The sequence below is a fragment of the Podarcis raffonei genome, chromosome 6 (assembly GCF_027172205.1).
Source record: "Podarcis raffonei isolate rPodRaf1 chromosome 6, rPodRaf1.pri, whole genome shotgun sequence".
Classification (NCBI taxonomy): domain Eukaryota; kingdom Metazoa; phylum Chordata; class Lepidosauria; order Squamata; family Lacertidae; genus Podarcis; species Podarcis raffonei.
The window spans coordinates 20560970-20573301 of NC_070607.1; the positions used below are offsets into that span (position 1 = coordinate 20560970).

Sequence of the window (12332 nt, forward strand, 5' to 3'; positions counted from 1 at the left end):
TCAGCGGAGGCTGCTTTGCCTATCTCCTTGCTTGCAACCAGTCTAGGCTGTCAGGCTTTCCTCCATAGTTTGAGTGTTGCCTTTTTAGAACTCAAGAGATATAAAGATGTGAACCAAAGCAGAATGAGTTGGCTCTACTTATCATTGTACCTTGCACCAGCAGCTATTTGCTCTGTTTCCATCTCCTGTTGCTCTCCCTACCTTGCACCCGACCAGCCCTAATCAGCACCAGTTTACATTGCATCAGATGAATGGTTGGGAACTCAGTGCTTGTATGTGCGCTTCACCTTCTGAAATCCCAGTGCATGAGTTATTTAACACCCCAGAAGGGTGAAAACACTTTGTAATTTGTGATGCACAAAAACACTGCACAAGAACTCTGCTGGAGCCTGCTGTGTGTTATGTTCAGGAGGAAATCGACATCAGATAAGTAGTCCTGTTCATTGTAATCCAGCTTTCACCAGATTCTGAAAATTACTTCGGGGTGTGTGTAATAATGGTTGTTTCTGCTATTAAAGAAGAGGCCTAAAAAAAGAAGAAAAAGAACTCAAATGTAGGTCGCTATTGAAATGGGAACTTAACATCCTTCTGGGAAGAAATGTGCACTCATAGGACAGTATCAATCTATTGTGTAAATAGCATGACGTCATTAAGATAGCCAGGGTGCCACTTATTTTGGTGGAACATTGTATCTGTACACAGAAGCACTGTGGCACTCAGAGTCTGAGAAACCAAGCCTCCGTATGTGTGCCTGTGTATGCATGTGTGAGGTTTCACTCCTTGGAAATGCTGCCCCTAAGTTCAATGCTTTCCTTCCCCTTGGAATTGAATGGCATCCATTAATGTAAGGGAGTATACTTGGGAAGGGGTACTTTTTCTCCAAAGCTTGTAAACTTTTATTAATAAGTATTAATAATACATTAGTAAATGTAAGGCCTCAGCTGTAGATCATAACTATTAGTACTTCTAACGCAGACTTTCCCAACCTGGTGCAATTTAGATGTTTGGGACTGCAGCTTTCATCAGTCCCAGCCAGCATGGCCACTGCTTAAGGGGAGAAGAAAGTTGTGGTCCAAACAACTTTTGTAGGGCGCCAGGTTGCTGAATACTGTTCTCACGTTTCAGTTGTACATCCTTTACCTTTAGGACAGAGGCATACTTTCACCCTGTTAAATTTCTTATGGGTGTCCCCAGAAATCAATTATGGAAACACATTTTATTTTAATTTGGGGGCTATTTTGGTTTGGAATGAATTTTTTTGTTTCTTTGCTCCTTCCAACCAACTCCCCTTCTTTTTCTCTGCTTATGGTATCGGTGTGATGACTGTTGATGAGCAGCACACAATAGTGCATTTTTTGCTTTAAGATCTGTAGAAAAGAATAAATATTTGATGAAATAGGCTCCTTCTTTAAAGGTTTCAAAGCTGATTCATTATTCACCTACCTGGCAGGCTGTGCTGAGAGCCAAGCTATGATGGTTCTCATAACCTGAGGATCACTATGTTCTAGCAAGTCACTGGGTTTTGCTTTAAATGGACTTTGTTCCCTGTTGGCCTGTTCTCCAGTGTCATTAATTAAACTGTTGGGTGGCCTCTTTGAAGAGCCTCATTATGCTGTCAGTGCTTCTGACTCAAGTACAAAGTTTAAAAGATGGATGTTGTCAGAGAGAGACTTCTCCCTGACCTTGAAGTTTCTGCTGCTTCCTGACAGTGTAGACAAACGTCTAGGTTAAGTATTTTTAAGGCTTGTGTTTGCTCATGCTATTCCTAGATGTGTCTCCTTGCAAATGTCAGGTTCCATTGCTATCTTAAATGCAGGTGATAGATTTCCTCACCTTCCTTTTAAGTTCTGCTCTCTGTAATTGTTCTGACTGCTGTGAAAAATCACACAGAATTCTGACTGAGGTGGGTGATATAAAAGGGAAAGCAGGAAGGGGAAATGGAACGGAGTGGCTGGAACTCTGAACAGAAGTAGTCTGCACTGCTGAGCCCTATGTATAAGTATCATACTTGTGATACTTGTCTCCTAATTCTCCCAAACAAAGATGTGTGCATCTAAGAAGGAAAAGGAGCATGCTGTACTGTTTTTCCTCTTTAATTTCATGCCCCAATTTGCGTGAGCTTGCCATGCTCTGAAGCATTTTGATGAGGGTGCTCTGGTGTATAAATAGATCTTAATGGATGATGTGGTTTACCTCTGAGGATGTTCATTTTTTTCTCCCAAGTACTCCTGGCATCTACAGTGTCATTGCTCTGGAGCAAAAGGGTAATGAGTCTCATCTGTGAGTGTGCTTCCTTTGTACCGCAGAGCTGAAGAGGAGGTTTCTCTTGGGCTTGCTTAGCAGCATTTAGCGAAAGAGGCCCAGAGATTCCTACAAAAACAATTTCTGGGGGAGGAGGGGTTCAGTCCTCTGTAAAATTAGATTAGTAGCTCACAAGGGGGCGGGGCAGCTGATTCTTCCCTATTTCCTCTTTGTGTGCTGGCTAGACTGAATTTAGGCTAACTAATATTTAATTTTGCTCCGATTAGAAGCAGACAGGGTTTAGGCTTGTGTACTGTAGTGAAGCTGTGGACAAGGTAAAACCCACAGAACATATTGCTTCTCTCATGGTGTTGCTGCACCATGACAACCCACAAGGGCCAGTTATTCAGGGATGCAGGGGAACTTCTTTCAGAAAAAAAAAGTTGATGAGCCAGATTCAGCCTCAGGCCTTATTCCACATTTGAATAGCCTAGTGCACACCACAACCTCTTATGTACATTTTAGAAGAGTGTAGATTATAATTATGACATGGTAGAATGAACACAGGGAACTGGTTCATTACTGAAGCACACATGTGAAAACATTGTAAGCTGGGAACCTGCAATTGATTTGCACATTGATATTTGCGTTAGAACTATTTAGTGTTTCAGGTTTTAATTCTTTAAGCTACCTTGAGCATGAGAGAAGGGCAATGCACAAATGATTTAAGTAAATAATTAAATAGCCCTGCAAACATGTGGCATGGCTTCATTTCATTTAAAAAGCAAAGCTAGCCCCTGTAGCCCGCAGATTTGTACGGTATCCAGTTTTCTACTGTATGTTCCAGTAAGTGCCCATGGACTGGAATCGGGGTTGACAGTGTCTAGGCACCAGTCTGTTTTTTAGTTCATTGCTCTGTCACATTAACGGTGCGCACCCATCACAAAAGTCCCGGCTACAGGCCTGGGACCAACAGTGGTGACCAAGTGCCTGGAAATTTCAGCACAATATATATTACAAAATGTAACATTTCTCCATAGCCTTTGGTTCTTATACTATTAAGTTTTGCAGTTTATGCTGAAAGTGAGAGGATTAAGATTTTTTTTGGGGGGGGGAATAGAAGGTAGGACCGTCAGGTGGGATCTGTATGCTACGCAGACAAACTTTGCACACTACGAAGTGCAGAACAATTAGGGAGGTACATAGAATTCCTCTGAATTGCATTATTATATAATACAATATGGTGGGCACAAATTATGCACTGGAATATCTTTTGTGAAACTTCTTTTTATAGCTTGCTGCTTCCCACACACTGTGCTGAAAAAGAGAGAGCCTGCTATGATGTTAGTAATTAAGAACGATGCCTACTTTCAATTTTGACATGCTTCTGGAAGATTTAACTATCACATTGATGGTGATGTTGCAGACTTGTTTGGGAGCAATTACATTGCCCCACAATAAGGATGCTATTAAAGCCTTTTGAATAGCTTATATCTTGCAGATTGGCTTTTTATTTCTCAACAGTTATTTATGGCATGGTATTTGACAACAAAAAGTGGCAGTAGCAATTGCTTGGCTGGGAAAACAATTTATGTTTATTTGAGGCTCTGGTTCACAAAACTTTTTTGTTACTCGTCCTAGAAATTCACAGAACCCTTGAATTCTAGCACAAAGGGGTTGCAGATAATAGTGATAGGTTGTTTTATCTGCATATTGTTTTGCTGAGATTGAAGCCTCACACCAGCCTTTGCCAAGCTGGTGCCCTCCAACTGCTCAGGCCTGGGTTGGGTGGGAACAATAGTCTTAAAACAGCTGAAAGGCACCAAATCCGCAAAGGTGGGGAGAGATCTCAGTAGACTAGGATGTTAAGGGATGGGGACCTTGATAGATAGGTATCCGAAAGACTCATACAATGGACTGAGAGAGCATCCCAAGGGAAGGTAGGCAAAGGAAGAGAACAGATGCTACAAGGGTTTCTGAAAAGAGAATGCTAATGAAAGAGAGGTTCTGGGGGGGGGGGGAGGGGAAGAAAGACCCTCACAATGTCTTAAGGCCAAGAGAGGCTCCATTCTGTGGCTGGTATCGGATTATATTCACTGGCTTCAGTCTGTGTCATACACATCTCCCTCTTCCATTGCACACTTGGCTTTGGTGCTTCATTCCTGGCTTGCATTGAGCCAGTGTTCTCTATTCTCTATTCCAGTGTCATTAACCATGCTCTCCTTCTGGACTGCCTGGGCTGGGAGTGGAAGCTATTGTGTTACAATGGAACCATTCCTACATTACTGGGAAGTTTTAGAACATGGAGCTGGAAGTCTGCTAATCGCTGTGGGAGTTACTCTTCAAGGATCTCATGCCTCCAATAGCTTTAAACATAGACAGTGGTACCTAGGGTTACATACGCTTCAGGTTACATACGCTTCAGGTTACAGACTCCGCTAACCCAGAAATAGTACCTTGGGTTAAGAACTTTGCTTCAGGAATAGAACAGAAATTGTGCTCCGGCGGGGCAGCAGCAGCGTAAGGCCCCATTAGCTAAAGTGGTGCTTCAGGTTAAGAACAGTTTCAGGTTAACAACGGACCTCTGGAACGAATTAAGTACTTAACCAGAGGTACCACTGTACATGAAGCTGCTGCAGGCTGATGTGGAGTAGTCTGCTGCAGCCTGGTGACTAATTATGTTGTTGGACTCACACTCCCATCAGCTGCAGCCAGGGTTCAAGGGAGATAGCAGTTGTAGTCCACAACATCTGGAAAGCACAGGGCTGGGGAAGGCTGATCTGGAGGTTTATAGTGAGGCATCTTCAATATGAAGATGACCTCAGCTCTATTTATCCAGGTGTGGTGATGTTTTCTTCATCCCTTCACTCACTTTTTGCAGAGCACCAGTGATGGCATTGCCTGCAGATCATTGTCGTTCTTTCTTTGCAGTTGTTTAATATTTTTCTTGGAGTTTGTGGCAGCTTTGTAGCTATAGATGGCATTGAATTGCAATGGCTTCCTATGTGTACAGGTAGTAGTGTTACTGGCCAGGCATCTGAGGTGGAGTGCCCAGTGGCTTGTATTGGGATTGGGTCAACTATTAGTCCTCCCCCATATATCATCTTTTTTTGCTCAGAACCTTCTGCCTGTCTTCTTAAGCACCATTACCAGAGCAAATATGTGGCAATTTATTTATAAAAAACCCCTATATAATGTTATAGTGTTATGATTCTAATATCCATAGCAGAAGAATAAGGCACCAAACCAGAACCACTGAACGTTTAAGGGGGGTGGGAAGTATGTGTGGAAGCTCACTTCTTCATATAATTTTTTTAAAAGGATGGGAAGACAGAAGGAACACCCACACATCCATTAGTATGGATGGAACATTGCAGGCTATAAATACAGGAAGGGACTTTCATTTCCTCTATTGTGTAGAACCTTGCAAGTCCTGGGGGAATAGCGTGATTCAGCGGTGGTAAATGCCTGCAATGCGGGCTGGTCTCATTTTACCAGCTTCTACTGGTATCCCATCTGTAGCTAATGTTCTGCATATCCTGGAATACTCACCTTCACTTCGCTATAATGTGCTCACATGGAATGACTTTGAAAACAGACCTGGTCTTGAATAGAGCATGACAATAGAGTGCTAGTGCTAAAGAGTATGTATCACGCCTGAGCTAAAAGAGCTCCACTGATAACCAGTTTGTTTCAGGGATAAATTAAAGGTGCTGGTCCGGTCTACTAAATCTGTCCATGATTTGGGTTCAGGATGCCTGAGGGAGCTCCTTAAAGTTGGAAGACTGCCAAATTTGCCCTTTCAGCAAGTTCCTATTTAGACAGGTATTTCAGCCTCCTGGATTGTGTAATATTACTCTTCCTGTAAGGATGATGTTTTTGTTCGTTTCTTTACATCGTGAGGGGCTCTGAGGACCTATTCAAAGAAATGGGCTGTGAATTTTAAACTAAATAAATAGGCTTTGTTTGAGGCTGATAAGTACATTATTTCAAATTGCACTGATATATGTGAGCATTAAGCAATCATGCATGCTGCTTATCTGGCCAGCTGGCCAGTTATGAATTTCTCTGCACACTCTCTGCACTGCAAATAAAGGAGAACTAAATGTTTCACTGGGATATTGGATCTTTTATGGCTTTAACTCTTCTCCAATTGAAAGAAACCATCTCATTGCAGAGCATGGGAGTAGCTTAAAATTTTAAATTAATGCAGAATAATCCCACACACCAAACAGATTAGCTAACCCACTCACTTCATGCATTATACCTATACTCACTTCTTAAGATCTGAACTTTTATATCTGCCTACTCCATTGATTCCTTGCATTCTATTCTAAGAGTTCATGTCTTAAAAATTAAAAAACTAAGCTGGAATTTATTGTTAGTTTTGCTGTGTGTTTCTGGAATATGTTTACTGAGAGACCTGGTTGGACTGAAGCGATGGCTTGTCCTACAGTTCCCCCTTTTGGTGACAAGGTAGAAGAGAAATGTTTTCTTCCTCAGCTAATTTGACTATTTTGTCCTTATGTTCTGCCATTGTATAAACTGGATTTAATGTTGCTTTGCTTTAAATATTGGTTAAATTTTGAAGTTGCCTTTTTTTTTTTTTTTGCTTCTTGCTAAAATTTACAGTAACAGTCCAATTTCTGTTTTCCCTCACTCATTCCCATCCCAACCAATGATAGCACGACATGTTAGCCATTCACACTCATTATTTTATGGCATTTCAATTATGGCATATGGTTTTTATTTCTGTAACTAAACAAATGTTTTCAATTCTTTCTGCAGGTTATAGAAACATTATCCAAGCTTTCCCGCACCCCTATTGCATTAGTCACCGGAATAAGGTACAATGTAGTTGTAGATTCTGTTTTTAACTTTTATCGTGGCCGATAACTTGAGTAACATCTGTGAAATCTTTCTCCATCTAGCAGATGAGTTACAGTTAAATGATGAATGTTAAAATGCTACCACACAGTTGTTTCTTTAAAATGGAGGTGTACTTTAAGAACTGGGTTTATGGCAGTTTTTTTTTTTACTTTTATATTTTGTCTCCACAGGCCGTTTCCTACAGAAGAGAGCGTGAATGATGAAGACATTTACAAAGGCCTTCCAGATTTAATAGAGTAGGTTGTACATTTGTGGACTCTACAGCATCAGTTATGTAAAGGAGAAAATGGAACTGTTTTGACCAATGAACAAAATATACTGTGTTGTACGTGTGTCTGCGAAACATCTAATTAGCTTCTGCTGCCTGTCGATTACATACAGCCCCCTGAAGAGGTTTTGTGGTCCCTCAAGCCCCCCCCGCATTTATCCATTTTAATTCCCCCCCCTATATATATATTTACTGACTGATCCCATAGGTACTGTGCTGCCAGGAGTTTATTTTGTGTCCTCCTATGACCCCTAAATTTATCCATTTAATTGAATTTCCTTACAATCATTCCTGTGGGGCCCCCCATTGTGATGACAAAAGTTTCTGGTGACCCCATCAGGACCAAAATGTGACATTAAAAGCAAAAACAAAAAAACCCACAGCCATACCCGGTTTTTAACAATTTGGCCATGTCCATTTTGACACCTGGCCTTTGGAAGCTGGATCAGAGGTCCCTGTGGCCCAAAAAAGGTTAGCCACCCCTGATCTCAATGAAAGTGGAAGATTTTGTTATTTCCAGAGGAGGACAAGGGGGGCAGAGCAACATTACGCCAGGTTATGTTGCTCTTACCCTCCTTGTCGTCCTCCAGAAATATCAGAACCTTTCAAAAGGGTTAAGACTTCTACATCCCATTGTGCCTATAATTTTAAAAGGCCTAAATGTTCTTCAAATTCTATTGCTAATGTTCTTAATTTTGTTGTCTTTTCTCCTTCCGCTTTGTGTTCTAGTGAAAGTGGTGTAGATGAAGATGAAGACCTTTATGATTGTGTTTATGGGGACGACGAAGGTGGTGAAGTCTATGAAGACCTGATGAAAGCTGAAGCAGCACACCAGCCAGTAGGGTTCAACTCTTTGTTTATTTATTAATTTTTCTATACCACCCTTCATCCGAGGATTCACAGAGCGGTTTACAATATAGAAACACAAAAATACATAGCACAGTAACAAACAAAAACAATAACCCCCATCACCGTTTAAAAGGCCGTAGATTGTTTAATTAGCCAGGGAGAAGAGGAATGTTTTGCCTGGTGCCTAGAGCTATGTAATGAAGGTACAAGGCAAGCCTCTCTGGGGAGAGCATTCCACCAGCCGTGAGTCACTGCAGAAAAGGCCCATTCTTGTGTCGCCAGCCTCCAGACTTCTCATGGAGGAGGTACATGAAGAAGGGCCTCAGATGATGATCGCAGTGTCTGGTTGCTTTATTGTTTGATAAAACAGAGAGGTAAATCAAACCAGATCACTATGAATAAATATTTGACATTCTTATTTTGAATATTCTTTCTGCTAAGACTGCACTGTTGTCATCTTGTAGTTTTGGGATGGGATTCCTTTCTTTCTTTAAAACAGTTGTAGTTGCTTAATTATATTATTTGTTATTATATTATATTTTAATTTATAGGCAATATGTCACATGGCCAAAATACAAACAAGGTAAAAATAGAATAGCAGACCACAAAATCTGATGCAGCATAAAGTTCAAGAGCAGAGAACAAAATAAATGGAGGCAAAAATAATGATTAAGGACTGAAACAGATTTAGAAGACCTGGGAAAACAAAAAAGGGGGTTGCTGAAATGACAACGTCATTACCACTAGTTGAGCTGGCTGGCTGGGGCATTCCACAATTATAGTGTCACCAGTGAGAAGACCCTTTCATCCATAACCACCTGCTACATGTCAGCTATCTAGAAAACAAGCAGCAGACTTTGAGTACTTCCTCTGTTTCAGCTTCTTATCTGTTATTCATATGCTAGATATATACCCACAAGATTTGACAGGTGGGAAGAGTTCAATTGGCCCTCCTCACTCAAACATTACAATTCCTTTACCCAACTCCAGTTACAATAGTCAGTTATAGTAATAATGGGATAGGGCATCTTGTGTGAAATATATATGGCAAGAGGACCCGACCTCTATGGGCTGCCCCATTTGTCTAGCTGTACCTACTGTGGCAGGAGCCTCTCATATTTCTGTTCTCTGCCTACTGCAGTCTTCCACATGTTGGTGCTCTTTGGTGTTTTGGACCCCAACTCTCATCAGTGTATGAGACTTTGAAGCTATCTTTTCTGATCTTTTATTTTAAAAAAATAAAATGAAAATGGGGATTAAAAACAAAATTGGAAGAGCTAGCTTCAAATTCTCATACATGTAAGAGTAAGAATGTCAAGAAATTCAAAGTTTGTAATGTCTGCTGACATGTTGAAACCTCAAGCCATTTCATGCAGAGGCTTGGTGGAAGAAATAAGTCCAGAAATTGGGAAATTATTTTCCACCAGCCATTGGCTATGATGGCTGGGGCTGATGGGGAGTTATAGTCCAAGGCATGAGGTTGGGGAAGGCTGGCCAACAACCCATGTAAAATAATAGAATTGTAGAGGTGGAAAGGGACCACAAGGAATGTGTAGTTCAACCCCCTCCAATGCAGGAACCTTTGGGGGCTCAAACCCACAACCCTGAAATTCTACCAACTGAGCTAGCTCAGCACATATGTCCCCTGCAGCCCAAATAATAAATCTGAAAACATTTTGTTGCCAATTGACCATAAACTCTGACAGCTGTCAAAGCCATATGTTGTAATAGGAAAGTGTCCTGAAATCAACATGTTTCACCTCTACAAATAACTTCTTGTTGGCTTGGCAGAAATGTCCTGAAAACGACATAAGAAGCTGCTGCCTTTCTGAAATAAAACAAACCGAAGAGAAATACACAGAAACATTGGAATCCATTGAAAAGGTAAAGTGACCTGGCAAAACAATCAGGAGCACCATTCCAGCTGGGGAGTGCAGAGAAAGGGTGTGGCTGGTGAGGCAGTCTGGGTGGACCACCGTTACTCTCCCAGCTTCCCAACACAATGGGCTGCTGGCACATACAGAGAGAGAGAGAGAGAGAGAGAGAGAGAGAGAGAGAGAGGCGAGGGGTGAGGTGCCGGGAGCTTGGCCCAGCGCTGCATGCAATCGACCAAGGCAACTATTTGTAAACAAATAATAAACTTCCATAAAAATAGCGAAAGTAGTTTCTTCCCTCAATAGTTTTTATCTTAAACAATCGCAAACACTGTAAATAAAGAGGTCACTTGTGATTAGTGGTTAGCCCTTTCATCCTGTGGAATGAAATGTGCCTCCAAATTTAATTAAGGGGGGGAAAAGTGTTCCTTGGCTAGCAGAAGTTTGGGCAGCACTGGTTTATACCCATTATCACGTAGGGTATGCAAAGCTAATATAGGCAGTCACAAGACATATACACCTAAAATACAGAGTGTGGGGGTCATTGTTACCCTTTCCCTCTCTGAATAGGAATCACATATTCAGAAATGTCCTTTGTAGTGGGTGACAAAATATATTAATGCAGTATGTGTTCATTTTTCTCTTACAGTTTTTTATGGTTCCCCTGAAAAGGTTTCTGACCACTTCAGAGTTTGAGACAGTATTCATCAACATTCCCGTATGTAATGCCTTGGGATGTTTTGTTTGTTGTCCTCTGTTGTGTGGAAGTCTACAAGATACTGTTTGAGAATACTGTTAGGGTAGAGATAGATGTGATATACAAAGAGGCTTCCTTCTGGTTTCCTGGTTTAATAGATAGATGGGTTTAGGTAACAACATACAGAAAGGTGGGCACCACCTTGGGTCCCCAGATGTGGATAGATACAACATCTGTGATCCACTGCCAGTTTAGCTCAATGGTCAAGGATGTTGGGGGTTGTAGTCGAGTCACACCTGGAGACCCAAAGTTGAACACTGATCTAGGCAACTATAAAGCATGAAATGAGGAGCCGGTGTACTTGGGGTACTGTAAACTCAACTGCTTGGTGTGTGAAGTGTGTGTAAAGATAATTCAGAGCAGCTCTGTGATCATCACCTGTCTCATTCATTTATTTTATTTGTATGCCACTTTTCCATGCCAAAAAAAATCATGCTCAAAGTGGCTTACAACAAAGAAAACAAGACATTTCAAAACCTAGCAGCGCAAAAAGAATGTCCTAAAACATAGGGAGATGTGGGTGGCGCTGTGGGTTAAACCACAGAGCCTAGGGCTTGCCGATCAGAAGGTTGGTGGTTCAAATCCCTGCGACGGGGTGAGCTCCTGTTTCTCGGTCCCTGCTCCTGCCAACCTAGCAGTTCGAAAGCACGTCAAAGTGCAAGTAGATAAATAGGTACCACTCCAGCGGGAAGGTAAACGGCGTTTCCGTGCGCTGCTCTGGTTCGCCAGAATCGGCTTAGTCATGCTGGTCACATGACCCGGAAGCTGCACACCGGCTCCCTCGGCCAATAAAGCGAGATGAGTGCCGCAACCCCAGAGTCAGTCACGACTGGACCTAATGGTCAGGGGTCCCTTTACCTTTAATAACATAGGAGCCATTAGCAACATCCAGCATCCAATAACAAAAAAAAATCAAGGGGGCTTTACAGTTTCACCTTAGTCCTAGAAATACTCTTTCCATGATGTTTCTCACAGCAGCGGGCAGAGGGCAGTGTAGCTGATGTTCCTTATGATGTTTGGTAGTCCACAGCTATGAAGAGAGATCTGGTCCTGCATAGTGCACCTGTTTTGCCTTTCCAAGGGACACGGGTGTTGCCGTGGCCTAAACCATTGAGCCTCTTGGGCTTGCTGATCAGAAGGTTGGCGGTTCAAATCCCCGTGATGGGGTGAGCTCCCATTGCTCTGTCCCAGCTCCTGTCAACCTAGTAGCTTGAAAGCATGCCAATGCGTGTAGGTACCGCTGCGTCGGGAAGGTAAATGGCACTTACATGCACTCTGGCTTCTGTGATGGTGTTCTGTTGCACCAGAAGCAGTTTAGTCATGCTGGCCACCTGACCCAGAAAGCTGTCTGTGGACAAATGCCGCCTCCCTTGGCTTGAAAGCAAGATGAGCGCCGCAACCCCATGGTCGCCTTTGACTGGATTTAACTGTCCAGGGGTCCTTTACCTGTTTT

The 12332-nt window shown here is 42.2% G+C and overlaps 1 protein-coding gene across 6 annotated transcripts in view; it reads left to right on the plus strand.

Moving 5' to 3' along the window:
* Positions 1-12332, plus strand: part of VAV3 (vav guanine nucleotide exchange factor 3) — a 159172-nt gene that overhangs the window by 53005 nt on the left and 93835 nt on the right. For 5 of the 6 annotated variants that reach the window (XR_008330944.1, XR_008330945.1, XM_053391559.1 and 2 more), the window contains exons 3-7: positions 7030-7088; positions 7302-7367; positions 8129-8237; positions 10040-10132; positions 10772-10840. Coding sequence is in view for 4 of the 6 variants with exons in the window: in XM_053391559.1 (XP_053247534.1) it covers positions 7030-7088; positions 7302-7367; positions 8129-8237; positions 10040-10132; positions 10772-10840 (396 nt within the window). In the remaining 2 variants the exon portion in view is untranslated. The remainder of the gene's footprint in view (positions 1-7029; positions 7089-7301; positions 7368-8128; positions 8238-10039; positions 10133-10771; positions 10841-12332) is intronic. The other variant, XM_053391560.1, reaches the window with a different exon arrangement.